The following is a 15,953-nucleotide window of genomic DNA, read 5'->3' as shown; positions in this document are numbered from 1 at the left end:
ACCGATTATACACATAAAGACCAGTTTACTTGTAGTGGAGAGTGCTTCTCAGCCTGTAAAAACAATTGTATGATGTCTTCAGAGGCTCTGGAGGAGCTTTCTGAGGTCTGAGAAAATAACACTGATGATGTCAGAATTTGAAAATTGGAATTATTTGTCAGAAAACCTGCGTTACAAACTGGAGGGTTTTTTACAGACAGGGAGGCTCTAATGAAAGACATTGTGTGGCATCATGGGAAATGTAGGATCCAGCATCTATGAAGTATGACTCTTTTTTTTTTCAGTAATCTGTCTTGTACATGTCCCCCAACTTTATGGCTGTGCAATACTAAATCACTGGAGAGCCCTTTAAAAGAAATCTATTAATAGACACAGATATTTTGTAGTTGCAATGTATTGAAACTCTGAAGCTTGTTCCAATTCTTGCAAAAAAAAAAAAAAAAATCCCATGTTGAGATTCAGTTACATTTCTGACATTATTACAAACATCAAACCAAAATAAAAATTAAAAAAAAAACCTTTGTCAGATATTCACTGTAATCTCATCAAGGCAAACAGTGCAGTAGATTTAATAAATCACTTCCTTGTTCCTCTATAACAACAAATCATTAACGGATGTCCAAGATAAGAGTTATTGAATCAAAACTGTATTGTTTACAGTGTAGCTGATGATACTATAAATGTTGGCATTGCTCAACAGAGTTTGTGCAGAAGCTTTTTATCTGGTATCTGGTTTTTACAGTGTTGAATGACAGAGTATGACAAAGCAGTTTAAACTGTGAATTATAATTATGTCCTAAATTATTATATTAAGTGAATGTAAGGTTACAGATAATTTAAATACACAGATGCACCACCGGCAGATGAGAGTCAGTGTAAAGCCAAGGGATTAAGCTTGCATGGCAAAGATGGCGTTGGCACTGCTGCACAACAGAGATCAGGTTCTGTGAAGGCATGCACACATGCATAAAAGTCAGGATACAGCCAGAGAAAACTCTGTCAAATTTCTGCAATACTGCTGCAGGAGACTTGATGAAATTATGAAAAAATGTTTTCGGTTTGTAATTTCGAAATAACAGTAAAAGCAGCTAGATTGCATTGAGAGTTTCTGTATTTTAAGTGTGAGAAGCACTCAGTCAGCCTATCTGGAAACCATTTGAGTTTAACCAACAAAAGACTCTTTCATAGCTTTCACTAAACTGAATTCAAGAGCACGTGGGCAATCTTATTTACCACTGTGTATTCTAGTGATGTTGCAGCTAAAGCTACCTGGTCAGAGCTCTTTCTTGGATCCTGTTGAATAGAAATGAAAAATATCAGTAGCATTTACATGACTTCAAATATTTAATTTGTTTGGCTCTCCACCTGAAACAAATCACTCTACTCAATTACAGTGAGACGTTTTATACCCAGAATCAACCAAAACCAAAGTAGTAATTGGCTTATAAATCTAATTTCCTCGCGAGTTCTCAGACACTCTTTCTTCTTTTATTCATGATGTTCCTGAAAGTTGCGTGAATAGACTTCAAGTCAGAATTCATTTTGGTCTTTATGAGCACTGAATTCAATAAGCGTAGGTCAGCTTCCTCTTTCTCTGTCTTTCTCGTTAACCTCTATCCCCTCCGGCCTCCTGGTTAGCACTGCAGCTGCTCCTACGTTATGAGTGTGCTAAATGTGAATAGAAGCATAAAGGCATTGTGTATGTGTGTGTGTATGTGTGGTATGTCCCAGTGAATGTGCAGGAGTGTGTGTGTGAGTGTGTGTGTGTGTGTGTGTCTGCCTTATTGGTTTGCAGATACAGTCTTGTGTCTTCCTTCAGATCATGTGGTCTGATGTTTAATTCTCTTGTTCCAATAGTACAGCGGGGGGGCCCAGACAACTATCTGCTGAATTTGGCGCTATGTGCATCTATAAATACACCAGTCACAGAGCACGTTTCATTTCCTAAGATAACTTGTCTCACAACCATACCAAACATGCTCATGCTAATAATGTATAATCTGCAGCGATATCTATTTCATGTCTTTTAGTTTAGGGTCGCCCCCGTCTGTTGAAATAACTCATGATCCCTTTTTACTGTGAGGTCATCCTCTGAAAGCGAGAGTGATTTTGACACCACTGTATACATACTGTAACAGAGGCAGGCAGGTCCTGTTGTTATGGTTGCCATGTTTGGACCTGAACTGGAATTCATTTCTCACCGAGCAATAGTACAGTAATCTTTCTTTTTGTTTGCTGTCACCAGTCAGGTGATCTTTTTGCACACACAGGCAGTTCATTGTATTCAGAACATTTTTTTTCACAATGAAAACCAGAATTAGACATGTCATCAAAAGATTAAAGAGAATACAGTGTGTCTTAGTTTTGATTCACATCTGTGTGCATTGTATGATTGCATTTAATGAAGCAAATTAAACCCCAAATAATACACAAACAGTATTTCTCCACTGCCAAAAATCTTCTCCACCTTATTGCAGAGCCCTAAAAACAGCTTTTTTCATTAATTTTCCATAAATCAGGTCTTTATCTTGGAGCAAGGTTCAGCATTAAGATCAAGAAAATGAAATTCCACTTTAAATAATCCATTAAAACAATGTGATTTTAATTGGAAATATATAACTGGCAGATATGTTCACTCATTTTAGGGGTTAAGGACTCTATTACAAATAGAAATAACTTGATGAGAAAGATATTTTCTCAGTGTTAAAATGACGATAATCCACATTTTTATATAATGATGGATCAAATAAGTAGTGTGAGTAGCTGGTAGTGACGAACCCACCTTACAGAATTATCGCCGACTCTACAGTTCCCCTCAGCTCTACGGAGCTTTATAGCGTCTTTAAGCTCTTTGTTTTGGTTCACTCTCACCACTATCATACAGTAATGTCATTTCTGGATCCAAAAACTGACTGTGTGTTACTGACATAAAAGTTAGCCACTAGCTGGTGAATTTAGTGGAGCATTTAGCAGCTAAAGAGCCAGATATTTCCCTCAAGTGATGAGTGGAGACAAAAACAGACCTAAAAGGAGAGTTAATATTGGACTTATATTAATCAAATTAAAGCTAATGTTGCTCTGTATGCTAACGAGTTCCTCTTATCCACTTAAAACATAATAATATGTCAGTGTTTTGTTTATGGCTTGTTTCCACTGCCCCCAAGTGGCCAAAAATCAGTAATTGCAGGTTTAAAGTTAAGTTAGTTTGTTTTTATAGCTCAACATCACAGTCTGTAGAACATGCAGTGAAACACAACACTACAGTATATCTTTAGACCTTGGATGAGGAAGAAACCCACAAAAAATTAAAAATAAATACACATAGAAACCTCAGGAAGAACAACAGAGGAAGGATCCAATATGTGTATATATGAAGTAGAGAGAAGAAGCTGTAGTAAAATGACAATATGGAGAAACAGAAACAAAGTGCAAACATATATGAAGACTGTTCTGAGGAATGACCCTAACTGGATCCTCAGGGGTCAGTAGATCTTGCGTAGTATTAATTTTCCACACACAGCTCACTTATGAATGGTTGACACATGCAGAACACTGCTTTAACACTGTTCTCCTGCCTTGAAGCTATATGTGTCAAGCTGTATGGACCCAATGAGATATTTTCCACCTTTAGGAACAGCAGCTCATCCTGGGTCCGCCTCATCAAGTCTCAATCCCAAAGACAATTAGGACAATCCAATAAGCTTTACTGTAATGCCGACCTTATGTCAAGCCCTGCAGCTCTCTTTGTATGTCCATACTGTCGTGGCTCAGTTCAGCTACATAAATAATATACCCTAAAATGAACAGCAGCAGCATGATGAGGACCTGGACACAGCAGAGACAGAGCAAATTGATAAATTAAGCTAAGATTTAGAGAGGGGAAATGGGAGCTTGTGCCGTATCTGTTTGGAGTAGGGATGAAGTTTCAGGGATATTCTGGGCAGACACCAGTAATTTCCCCCCAGCTGTTACGAGGTGACCACAAGGCTTTATATAAATCAACGGACTGTCGTACAATTTATGCAGAGCGAGAGTTGAATAGAAAGCTCAAGGCATCCCTGTGACCATCCACACCACTACAGGGATCAGATTACTCAAACTAGTATTCTCTCACTTCCAACTAAGGCCGTTACCCGAGCGAGCCGTGCCAGTTGGTGTGCCCTTGAGTGAGACAGCGCCCCACTAAGCACATGTCGATCTGGGGATTACATTCAGGGGTTTAGGAGGGGAAAGGAGGCCGTAATCTGAAACTGTTGTGTCTTGTTGCTGTGCACTTTTCTTAATGCCATGCTATCATGCAGCATGCGTCGGTATTGTATGACTGTTGCCTGAGGAAGTTCAGCTGGGGAGACTATTTTTGTCTCACCAGATGAGTGCAGCTCCATGTTTTGTTCCTCGCTAATTTCATTTGAGTTTTTTTAGCGCCACCACAACAGATGCTAGAGGTTTCGATTTTAGCCTGCCATCATTGGCTTCCCCGTGAGAAAGACATGAAAATGTCATGTCAAGATTACATAAAGGGTCATTAAGATATTAAAGGAACGGTTGGACATTTTGAGAAATATTCACTTTCTTGCCAGCAGTTAGACGAGTAGATCAACACCACTCTCATGTTTATACAGTAAATATGAAGCTACGGCCTGCTCTGTTTAAAGTTAACAAAATCTGCCTACCAACACCTCCTGGAAGTTCCAGCCCAGAAATATAGTCCAGCACATCCAGGTACACAATAGACATGTAGGCTATTCATTGCTGAGCTTCAGAGGTGCTAAGCTAAGCTAAGCTAACTGACTGCTGGCTATAGCTTCATATTTATCCTATTAACATGTGGTATTGATCCTCTCATCTATCTCTCAGCAAGAAAGCAAATAAGCTTATTTTCCAAAAATATTCTGTTAATATGTTAAAGGATAATTACAATTATTTTTGTAGCTTTGGCTCATTCCTATAGTAATATATAATATTATGTATAAAAATAAATTTGTACTCAAGTTTTTTGCTGAAATCTGAGAGCACAGCGGGTTTGGCGAGACAAGATTCATGAGCAGTCAGACAATCAGACAGGTTCTAAAGAAACCAACAGGTTAGTCAAGCTTATTTAGAAGAGAAAACAAAAGTGAACAACAAAATTAGTATCCAAAAATCCGTCACATATTTACTTTGTTCAACTTGTTTCAACTTTGACCTACTATACTCGTGCAGTTTTCCTGTGCAATGAAGGATTATTACCAACATTTCCCGTGCCCTCACTTGAGTTTTACCTCCAAATAAATTGGTTTAGCTAAACTTCTGGCTTTTTCACAACCTGTCTGATTGTTCATGCTTCTTGCCCTATCTGACTTATTACTGTAAAAAAAAGAAATCTAATTTATTTAACTCCTTTGTACAGGGGGAAAGCATACATCGCAGAGACAGATATCAAAACCTGGGCAAATAAAACCAAAACTATCTGCATAAAATTATTTTCTTATTTTTGTGGACTGACTCTTTAACCACCAATCACTGTGGCATTGTCTTTGCTAATGAAGCTTGCTAACCAAGTTCAAGATATTAAGGTTAGACTTTTTTACACACCAGTCCATGCCACAGCTGGTTTGGTCGTAGAATTACTACACCAGAGATCAATAAACAAATAGTGTTGATTAGCTCCATATTCAAGTGAAATAACAGTTCAATCCCCATCGCGCTCCAGTTAGCACGACATCGACAAATTATTCTTCAAGCAGGTCAAACTCTCCGCCGTTAGAATAGATATTGATATGTTTGCAATGTGTTGTGTGTCTGTGATTATCTGCCATGCCAGCATGAAAATAGCTGAGGCTTATCCCGGTATTACCATGCCATTATATGGTACTAATTAAAAAATAAAGCATGTCTACTCTTGCCCTGCTGCTATTAGACCCTGTTTAGCCTACAGGTTTGCTTTGAAACGCTCCCTCATTACAGCGCCTCAAAGAAATATCATACAATAGCGAGTTGAAAAGGGCAATGCTTGAATGGAGTCTTAAAGGGGAGGCTGTACTTGGCCTTCAAGTATACATTCCTTCAGCTCAGTGCTTCCTCTGTGGTCCCGCTCCCCTGGCCCACTCCCCTCCCACTCAAGACTCAGTTCCCACAGGGGACTTGGCCAAAGCAAACTCCTCAGAGGAAGTCTCTCTCTCTTACCAGCGAGAGAGAGCGAGAGAGAGAGAGGGAGAGGGAGGGAGAGAGAGAAAGAGAGGGAGAGGGAGGGAGGGATGTCCTATCATCTGGCTCAGTGGGACCTGCTAGGCAGTAGGATGTGCGAGGAGGGTGTTATGACTCCGTGGCCATGCTATGTCTATGATGTGGTGGTGAGTAAAGCCTGTGCGGCTGCTCTCCTGTGAGGTCAGTGTCAGATTTAGCCAGCAGGTCCCTTGTGGTGTCTGGGAGTGTCTGTTTTCTGACTCTATTATGTCTAGCGCTCATAGCCTTCCTGGAGCTGCAAACCTCAGGGTAGAAATAGTACCAGACAGGCAGACATCCTTTGTCGGGAAAACAACAGTCACGTCAGTAATTACAGACTCTGATTACACCAGGGCAGCAGTTCTTAGGAAACCACTGGCCTTGAATCAGGCAGGTGAGGGGTCGAGTCACCATTGCTGAGCCACGGCGGCGGGACACAGTCAGTGGGAGGTCTGGGTTAAAAAAATTAACCTACAATAGCAAAAACTAAACGCTGCACTTGTGTGTGTGTGTGTGTATATGTGTGTGTGTGTGTGACTGTGTGTGTGTAATGTGGTGACTGGTTAGACAGGTAGAGGAGACATATGTGAGTCAGAGCAACATGAGGGGAGTGTCCAGACAAACATGTCACGTAGGTAGATCTCATGAAGCAAAAAAAAAAAAAATGACGGTATGAAGAGGCGCACTAGAAATGAGAAGTGTTGTTTTTTATATAGCAGACTAGAGCTGAAACTATTATTTTAGTTATTAATTAAGCTTTTAAGAATTTTGATTTTTTTAGTCATGTCAATTTATTTATAGAGCACATTTAAAAGCAAAAAAGTTCACCAAAGTACTTTACAGAAAGAAGAGAAAAATACTATCAGATGAATATATGAAAAATAATAATGAAAATCAATAATTATGGACAAAAGTCTAAAACATTATAGGCTTACTGCACAGAGAATTAATAAATAATACAAAAACAACCCAGATCAATTATGCTTTCATAATGACTATCAAAATATAACCAAAGAAAAGAGATGAGTCTTGAGACATGTTTTAAAGATGCTAGTAGAGGAGGGAAGATGTTTGAATGTTTAAGGGCAACAATGGAAAATGCTTTTATTCAAAGAGAGCGCAACACGTCTCTGAGTATCTTGAAAATGTGGAATGAAGAGCAGTGATTGGACAGTAGATCTGAGGGGTCTGGAGGTATATATAGATATAGATTAGTCTATAAAATATCAAAAAATAGTTTTAAAAATGCTAATCACCATTTCTGAGAGCAAAAGGTGATGTTTTACCAATCGCCTAAAACCCAAGGATATTTCATTTCATATGATATAAAACAGAAACAAACAGCAAATCCTAACTTTTGAGAAGCGTGAAACAGCATATAGTTATAAGTTTTCGCTTCATAAATAACTTAAATTGAAACATTTATTAAAACTCTTATCAATTATTTTTCTCTCAGTTGAATAATTTTGTTTCAGTGTTACATCAGACTTCAGTATCTGTTGTTCAGGTATGCGGTGCCAGACCTGACTAACACCTCCACCCTTGAGCAAACTGTACCAGACACACACACACACTCCTACACACGCATACCCTCCCACACGCACATATGCATGTCTACACTCGCACCCACCAACCTCCACACGTGTTCCGACCTACTCACAGCTGCATTTACATGCACACACACACACACACACATATACAGAGCGTCTGGTTTCGTATGGAAAAACTGTGAGACGTGATTCATTACAAGCAGGGTTTCTCGCTTAATGCTAAATGAGGTTTGTCATTAATTTCCATCTTGAGGTGATTACAGCGAGCAACAATTAAGGTTTCACAACTACACGCAACCCCGCAGGAGTGATTTCCATTGAGGATTTTGAGGGAAGACAGAGTAATCATTTGTCTTGAATCGCACATGCAGACGAGAGGATGGGAGTGTTTGTCTTTCCTGGAGGCAGAATGTCATAGTAGTGAGTAAGAGAGCAGCAGGCAGGTCTGTGCTGGCCTCTGCGCCTGCCTCGGTAAACATATCCTCTGTCTGAGATAGCTGGAGATAGCTGAGGAGGTTAGCTATCTCAACACATAGTCTCGCAGCTCGCCACACACACACAGACATACAATATAGATTCAGTATTTTGTGGCACTTAACAAGACTGCAGGCTGCAGGTTCTCCAAGTTCAGTCTCTCTTAAATGTTGCATGACTCTGTAGCCGTGTGTTAATATGCAACTCTTTCGGAACACTTCACCTCAATCGTCTGTCAGATCTGAGTGCAATTACTTTAATTTGTCTCCTTCGCTGTCTGCCTCTGTCTCTATATTGCAATATTTCTGTGGTTCGGGGAGTCGATCTGCTCCACCTGACGGCGCCTCTTCTGCCTGGCAGGGAGCAATGTAGCCCTACTGGCTGCCAGCCAGACCAGCTTGAGTGTCTGCTCAGCTCAGCTCAAAGCCCTGCACATACACACACACACACACACACACACACACACACACACACACACACACACACACACACACACACATACACAAACACACAAACAAACATGCATACATGGTGAGCTCAGGTCGACATGTAGTTTTCTTCTTTTCTGTGACTACCTGTTTTTTTACTGTAAGACTGAGTTTTGTTGTCTAGTTCTGACAAATCTGTGTGTTGCTTATGAATAACACCAGTTACAGTCATACAGTTACATTTTTAGAATTTGTGGGCTCTTGAAATATCCACTGTACTCCATGATGTAATATCTGCACTTTATCACTGGGAGGATCATGATGATTAACCATCTATTCTCTCTCTCTTCTCTCCCCAGTCTCCCAGCCCCATCCCGGCCAAGAGGTCCAAATTCGACAAACTACAATCCCCATCAGCTGAAAAAGACAGGAAACCTGACTGGTTACAATCGCTGTCAAAGTCTGCACACAAGGTTTGTACGCTTTGTGTACATGTTGCTGGTGTGAAACAGGATTTGCTGTTAAGCTCAAAGGTCAAAGGGGTGACGTAAAAGCTGTTGTCCTTTTGAATCATCACATTATCATCTATGTATGACCTCTCGTCATTCGACTTGTTAAATGAAGAGGGGCCTTTGAGTGTGTTCGTCATGGCTGATTAAATGTTCTAGTGGTAGTTTACTGTGAGTTTATCCAAGCTTGTTGTTTTGTTTGTTGTTCCAGGATCTGAAACAGGTCCAGCTGAAACAGAGGCCCTCTGCTTTCCGCCCATGGTCTCCTAAAGCAGCAGAAAAAGAGAAACCAGCTACTCAAAATGAGGTTGAGAGGTGAGTCATCATGATAGTTTTGGTTTTAAAGATAGAATATCTGTTAAATCAAGCTTAAAACCAATGAAATGCTTTAAATATACCTGTATCGCCTCCACAGGTCCTACTCAAAAAGTCAGGAGACTTTGGCAGCTCCCAATCTGACACTAGCTCCCCTGACCCCTCTGGTCCATCCCAGGGACAGCCACGCTCCTGGCAGGGGACCTGCAGCCATTTCCAGGCCACCGCAGGAGCTGCATAATGGTGATGCACAACCTGCAGCAAAACTTGCCCCTTCCAGTATCGCCAACGGAACTGACGACATGGACACAGATGGAGAGATTGATGTGGATGACTGTGACGATTGTAAGTACCACCCATCATCTGGAGTTTGGAATAATCAGAGAGACTGAAAAGTTGAACATTATAAGAGTCCATCTATATAAAACAACAATTTGACTATTGCAACTTTTATTAAACAAGTCTCACTGGAAATGAGCCATAGCAGAGCTGGTTCACTGTGATTACTATGCAACTGCGCCACCTGGTGTTTAATGGAAGAAGTACAAGAGAGACAAGTTGCTGTCTGCAGACTTTGCTGCTTTGTAGCCACAAAAGTAGGAAGGAAGGAAGGAAACATTAGTTGTGGTTTGCTGCTTGGTTTTCTTCTTTATACATGCAGCTATGAAACTTTCTGTGAGCATAGAAAAACTTAATTTTAAAGCCTGAGAAAATGAGGTGAATATCAACAAAAGCCCACCTTCACATACTAAATCTTTGAGATTAAACACAACAGTATTCTTGCACTTTAATCACTGTCTTAATAATGTTAAAACTCTCTCTCTCTCTTAGATCCAGTGCCAGCTTCCTCCCTGGCTTCACCTCCCTCCGCCTGCACCGGTGTGTCCCAGACTATGACCCCTCAGAGTGTTGCTCGATCTCAGGAGGGACCTGCCTGGCTGTCAGCGACCGTTTGCCCAGAGTTGGACACCCTAAGACAGATGCTCTACTCTGGCCTGGACACCAAGGAAGCCAGAGAAAAACTCCTGCAGGAGATTGTCAGGATGAGAGTGAAGCAGGAGGAGAAGCTGGCAGCTGCTGTGCAAGCGAAACGCAGCCTTCAGCAGGTATTACAACACATTCATCTAAAATACTGCATGAAAAACACTTAAATGACAGCACAAGACTTTCACATATGAGTGTTTTAAACATGAGATATTTGTGATGTTTTTACAGGAATTGGAGTTTGTGAGGGTGGCTAAGAAAGGACGTCTTCGTGAAGCCATAGAAGCCAAGAGAAACCTGAGAAAAGAGATCGAACGCCTTCGTGTGGATTGGGAGAGGAAGATGAGGGACGCGGAGGAGTCTTGTGGGCGGCTGAAGAGAGAGCTGGAGAGGGAGAGACAGTTGCGAGTTTGTGACAAAGGCTGCGAGGCTGAGCGTCTCCGGGTCAAGTATTCCACTCAGGTAAGATGCCTATTATCACTAAAAGATTGTTGATCAGATCCTTAATTAGTGTTTCAGTTATTCTGACTGCTGCCTGTGTTCACTTGTGTCGTGCAGATTGAAGAGTTGCACGTGCAGCTACAACAAGCAGAAGCTGACCGGGAGCAGCTGAGGCAGGAACTGCAGCAGGAGAGAGAAGCTCGGCAGAGTCTGGAGAGTATCGTTAAAGACCTGCAAACCCAGCTGGCCCTGCAGGCTGACAACTGCCCTCCTGGAGACTCCATAGACGCACACAGACAGACCACACAACACATCAATGGATCCTAAAGTTGCACAACTGGAGTAAAAGACTCAATGAAAAGAAGCATGGTTAAGGACTTTGTTGCACCTCCTGTTATGGAAAAGAAACTCAGCAAAATGCAAAGTCAGTTTTGTAGAGGAAAAATCTGTCATATATAATATGATATGATATAAATCAATATTATTATGGCAATATATGAATTTTATGAAATGAACTGGAAAGTAGCATGATGTCTGAGCATGTTGTAGAGCGTGAAACTAAGAAAGACTTCTTCAGTGATGAACACATCTCTCCAGTGACGTCAGAGCCCTCAGTTAGACACCTGACGCTGTCCAACGGTTTTATTTTGGTATAAGCTATTCTAAGATGTGCAAATATAGCCACATAACACTACTTGAATATGAAGGGAAGAAACATGTTGCGCCTGGTGAAACATGAGTAGATGATGAAACTCTTGGTGCCACAAAATATTGGTACACTCAAAGGTGTCGTTGCAGACCACTGGAAACAAGAGACACCAGTTTACCACTATTTACTTTTAATATCAGCTTGCTTTTTATAACTGTGTAGAGGATGTACTTTTTAAGAAATATTTGCTTGCGCAGCACTGTTATTCCACAGGCAAGAAAAAAACATCCATATACAAACATGTACGCATGTATACCAGCTTGTCTACCTTTTGTATTTTATAAACCTGACGTATTGGAGGTTATGTGGGCCGCCTTCAGGTCCACCACTGTTTTATGCTTAGATATTTTATGGAAGTGTTACTTTTTAATATTATGACACGACTTCATTTGTTGTTGTTTTCCAGTAATGTTTTTGCAACCAAACCATGTGATAAATTGCAAATTTTCCTCTCACATTAGTGCAGATAAGTCTACAATTGCCCTCCTAAAAGAAAAAAAAAAACTCCAATAGCTGTCTGTTTTTGTTGAAATGCGGTACTTCTGATTTTCTATTGAGTATTGTAAAATAATTTATATTCTATAATAATTTGCTGCCTATTGACAGAAAGCATTCATTTTTAGTCACTGGTTTTAGGGCTCGTAAATCAACAAATGCTGTTTATATGAACAACATTTCTACATATATACAAAATATGGATATATATTTTTTTACTTTAAGAAAAGGAATTGCACTTTTTAAAAGAAAAGAACCTTGCATTGTGCATTGTACTCCCTGTTACATTTTTCAAATCACAAGTTAACATGAGCTTTGAATTTAAACACACTTTCCCCTTCGTATCCTCTGATGTAAATACAATGATATTGTAAATAAGATATTTGTTGGTATGTTTGCTTGCTCCAGACTTAAAATTGATTATGAATATTATTTTTTGCTCTTACTTGAAACCAAAAAGAGTCTATATTTGGATTTGCTAAACTGCATTTTCATTGTTGTATCCCTGAGTATCATTGCAATCACAGGGCATTTACCAGAATGGATGGACGTGTCGGTTTAAGGAGGATGGAACCATCAATGGTCGTGAACTTGACCTATCAGTAGTTTTTGTAGGTCCGACACACCAACAGAATATTATAATCTTCCCCTTGATTTTGTTTATTTGAGAAGATCTTTATTTGCTGAATTATAGAGTATATATTACACCACAGACCAAAAACTGAAAAATGGAATTGAAATCTCTGCACCTCCCTCGTCAGATAGAGTAGAAGCGACACCTTCTTCTTCAATGGTTTAAACCCAGGTGCTCTCGTATATTTTAGACAAGAAACACTTTTATGTCTTATCATTATGATACCCTCGCTCAGTATTTGTTGGGTACAGTGTTATAGCAATATCCATTTTGTTAGCTGATGCTGTTGTAGTTTTGGTTTGGAAGTGGGGTTTCACTTGCCTCTTGTTTCAATGTTTTCTTTTTCCTTCAGAAAACTTGTATAATACCCATTAAAATCTAAATCAATCCTATGGTGTTGTGAGGAGTGATTTTTACGTTTTCAATACAATAAAAACAGTGTGTGTGTGTGTGTGTGTGGGTGGGTGTGTGTGTGTGGGTGGGTGTGTGTGTGTGTGTGGGTGGGTGTGTGTGTGTGTGGGGGTGTGTGGATGTACTTTTGTACACTTTATATAAGAGGCTGCTATTGGAATAAAGTGAAGAGCACATTTAATTATCTTTTTTTCATAAGGGATATAGTAAGAGTGTGTTTCAAGCTGTTGGTTTTACTTTAAAACCGTCCTCAGGAGCAGGCAGAGCTATCAGGGAACAACAGGCAATAAATAGCAGGTGTGCTCAGTTGCATCAGTTAGGCTGATGATGTCACCGGCCAACTGTTTGTGAGATTGAATCATTACATATCAACCATGGATGTATTATGATATCAATGCCCAATGCACTCAATGCCATCTAAACAACTATAGTTCCTTAGAGGCTTTAAGAGTACAGTTCATCTGCTAAAAAGGCAAATGCTTTTAGAGAAGACCTTTTGACTTGTGAAAGTAAGTGTAATTAGGGCATTATCGATTAATTTTCTTGATGAATCGATTAGTCGTTTGGTCTAAAATGTCCAAAAATGGTGAATGATTGTGAATAAAAGATATTGCTTGTATAAATTTGGCTGAATGAATGAAGAATTCCCACAATAATAGTAATTTTTTTAAATTAAGACAATAGACTCTATTCATTGCAGACATTTTGACTTGTCAAAGCAGAAAAAGCACAGGTGGAATTAATAACATTAATGATGGCTGCATTCCACTTAGGTGACCCAGTTCAAGCGTTTTGCAAGCTCGCTCATTGGCATGACTTACTGGGATACTAATAGAATGGACCCATTGTTAATATTATTTACACCTGTGCTTTTCCTGCTTTGACAAGTCAAAATGTCTGCCTTGAAAAGGGTCTATTGTAACAGAGACTGTAAACAAACATATCTTTCCAAAAAGCACTTGAGAAAGAAAGAAAGAAAATGTTGTCAGTGGTTTTGATATTGTCTTTACAGAAAGTAAATTATGTTCAATATTAAACATTTTCTTCAGAAGCTCATTAAAAGGGCAAATTCCATTTAAAACTTTTAAATCAGTTCTTTAACTATAGGACCCACATCAGCCATTTCTTACCGAGAGACTTATCATACATATTGTTTCTGTTTTAAAGGATATTAAGCCAGTGAAGATGTTAAGTAACAGTTACCTATCGATGTTAAATCTTAAAGCAGTGCAGGTCTGTCACATCATCATCATAACTGATGCAACTGATCACACCTGGTATTTATTGGCTGTTGTTTTCTGATACCTCTATCTGCTCCTGATGATGGCATTGAAGGCGCTGCACACTCACACAGGTGTTTTCCGCTTTGCATGGCTGCTTAGGTTGAAATTAGACAGAGCTGCAGTATGAAGGGAATTACTTGAAGTCAGCAAACTGATAACTATAAGTTGTCCCGCTGTAACAGCTGCAAAAACATCCAAAAGAGTGAAGAAGATATCAATCAAACATACCCACAAAATCTTGAAAAAATAAGTGAAAACACATGTTTGGGTGTGGGTTTGTTACAAGTGTGTAGAGCCTTTGAAGTAAAACTTAAAGCTTAAAATAGAAAATACACTTCTGTCTTTTTTGAGTAACTCTACTCATATATTCCAAATATCAGTGGATCTCCTTGTGTATAGTAACATTACGTATACATGCTCTGTATGCCACACTGTTGCCTCTAGGGGGAAATCATTACACACAGTTGAAGAGTAGAGGCTTCAAGCTTGTTAATTACCAAATGCACCAGTGTGATTAAATCACTATACTATCTATCATAAGGACAGTCTGTTAAATCTACTGTAATTTCTGTACTCTATTATGATTAGGAGAGCCATAAGCGTTGCTAAATGAATATTTGCACCCCTCCTCTTCCACTCTCTTTCCTCATAGGCTTACTGGTTGCGTGAAAATCCCTCCATGAAAGCAAGGCTGAAGCCTCACTCCAGGATTACAGCTTGAGGAAGATTTAGTGATTGACACCAGTTGCTCACTTCCTTTCTTCAAGCCTTCTCTCGGTGCAGAAATAAATAAATAAAGAAGAAACTATATGGCTGTTACACTGGATCACTGGACACAGGATGAGGAGGAATGAACCCTCAGGATGGGAAGACTGTTCCCTGATCCCACGTGGGAGGACTTCAACTGGGACAGGAGGATATGCTGACACTTTGAAAACTGCATGAGAGAGGCTGTGCTAAAAAGAAACTCTGTTGAAGAGTCCAGCAGAGTGAGGGGAAGGTGGGTTCATGTGGTGTGAATGGGACAGGAGAGTTGGACTCAAATGTACAGTTCAGGGATGAGCATCACCCCACCGATGGCACCTTTGTCTCCAGGGCTGAGCGGCAGCCCGCCAATGGCTTCTCTGTCACCTAAGAAGACCACCTTTCAGTCATTAGGATCTCTGTCATCAGGAAAGTTCTCCCCCTCGCTGGCTAAGGGCTCCTCTCATGAAGCGAAGCATGCCTCAAATCCCTTAAATTCGCCCACACCGTCCATTATGAGCTCCCCAAAACTCTGGCAGAAAGCATCCATCTCCAGACTTGCAGAGGAGTTTTTCTGGATTGGTGGCAGTGTGGTCGCACAGCCTAAATGGAGGCTGGGTCAGATAGGTAAGATTCACTAATGACTTATTCAATATTTTTGCCTTCAAACTCTCAAATTACTGCAGAATGTCAACAGGTTGTTTAGCTGATGGAGCTACAATCTGCTGCAAACTGAAGAGGGAATTTTTTAATCATTTGTCCTTACTGGACC

At 40.1% G+C, this 15,953-nt stretch overlaps 2 protein-coding genes and 1 long non-coding RNA gene across 5 annotated transcripts in view; 2 read left to right on the top strand and 1 right to left on the bottom strand.

The window, feature by feature from the left end:
- The window catches only part of skib (v-ski avian sarcoma viral oncogene homolog b), a 34,084-nt gene extending 20,949 nt beyond the window's left edge, over window positions 1-13,135 (top strand). Inside the window, exons 2-7 of the mRNA XM_042402108.1 lie at window positions 9,016-9,129; window positions 9,377-9,480; window positions 9,581-9,825; window positions 10,312-10,586; window positions 10,696-10,926; window positions 11,023-13,135. Coding sequence (XP_042258042.1) covers window positions 9,016-9,129; window positions 9,377-9,480; window positions 9,581-9,825; window positions 10,312-10,586; window positions 10,696-10,926; window positions 11,023-11,232 — 1,179 coding nt within the window. The 3' untranslated portion in view covers window positions 11,233-13,135. The remainder of the gene's footprint in view (window positions 1-9,015; window positions 9,130-9,376; window positions 9,481-9,580; window positions 9,826-10,311; window positions 10,587-10,695; window positions 10,927-11,022) is intronic.
- On the bottom strand, window positions 7,119-9,648 carry LOC121889940. The gene is made up of 3 exons (XR_006093672.1): window positions 9,564-9,648; window positions 9,336-9,431; window positions 7,119-8,656 (listed from the first exon to the last, which is right to left on the bottom strand). It is a non-coding gene; the product is annotated as an uncharacterized LOC121889940 (long non-coding RNA).
- Window positions 13,136-13,321: 186 nt separating the features above from the next.
- The window catches only part of plch2b (phospholipase C, eta 2b), a 12,017-nt gene continuing 9,385 nt past the window's right edge, over window positions 13,322-15,953 (top strand). Inside the window, exons 1-2 of one of the 3 annotated variants that reach the window (XM_042402071.1) lie at window positions 13,322-13,663; window positions 15,090-15,808. In XM_042402071.1, coding sequence (XP_042258005.1) covers window positions 15,457-15,808 — 352 coding nt within the window. In that variant the 5' untranslated portion in view covers window positions 13,322-13,663; window positions 15,090-15,456. Of the gene's footprint in view, window positions 13,664-14,489; window positions 14,509-14,532; window positions 15,809-15,953 lie in introns of those variants that run through there. The other 2 variants (XM_042402078.1, XM_042402064.1) reach the window with 2 other exon arrangements.

This window comes from Thunnus maccoyii, chromosome 3 (assembly GCF_910596095.1).
Source record: "Thunnus maccoyii chromosome 3, fThuMac1.1, whole genome shotgun sequence".
Lineage (NCBI taxonomy): Eukaryota > Metazoa > Chordata > Actinopteri > Scombriformes > Scombridae > Thunnus > Thunnus maccoyii.
The sequence above is the reverse complement of the archived record's forward strand: the minus strand, read 5'-3'. Positions and strand labels throughout refer to the sequence as shown.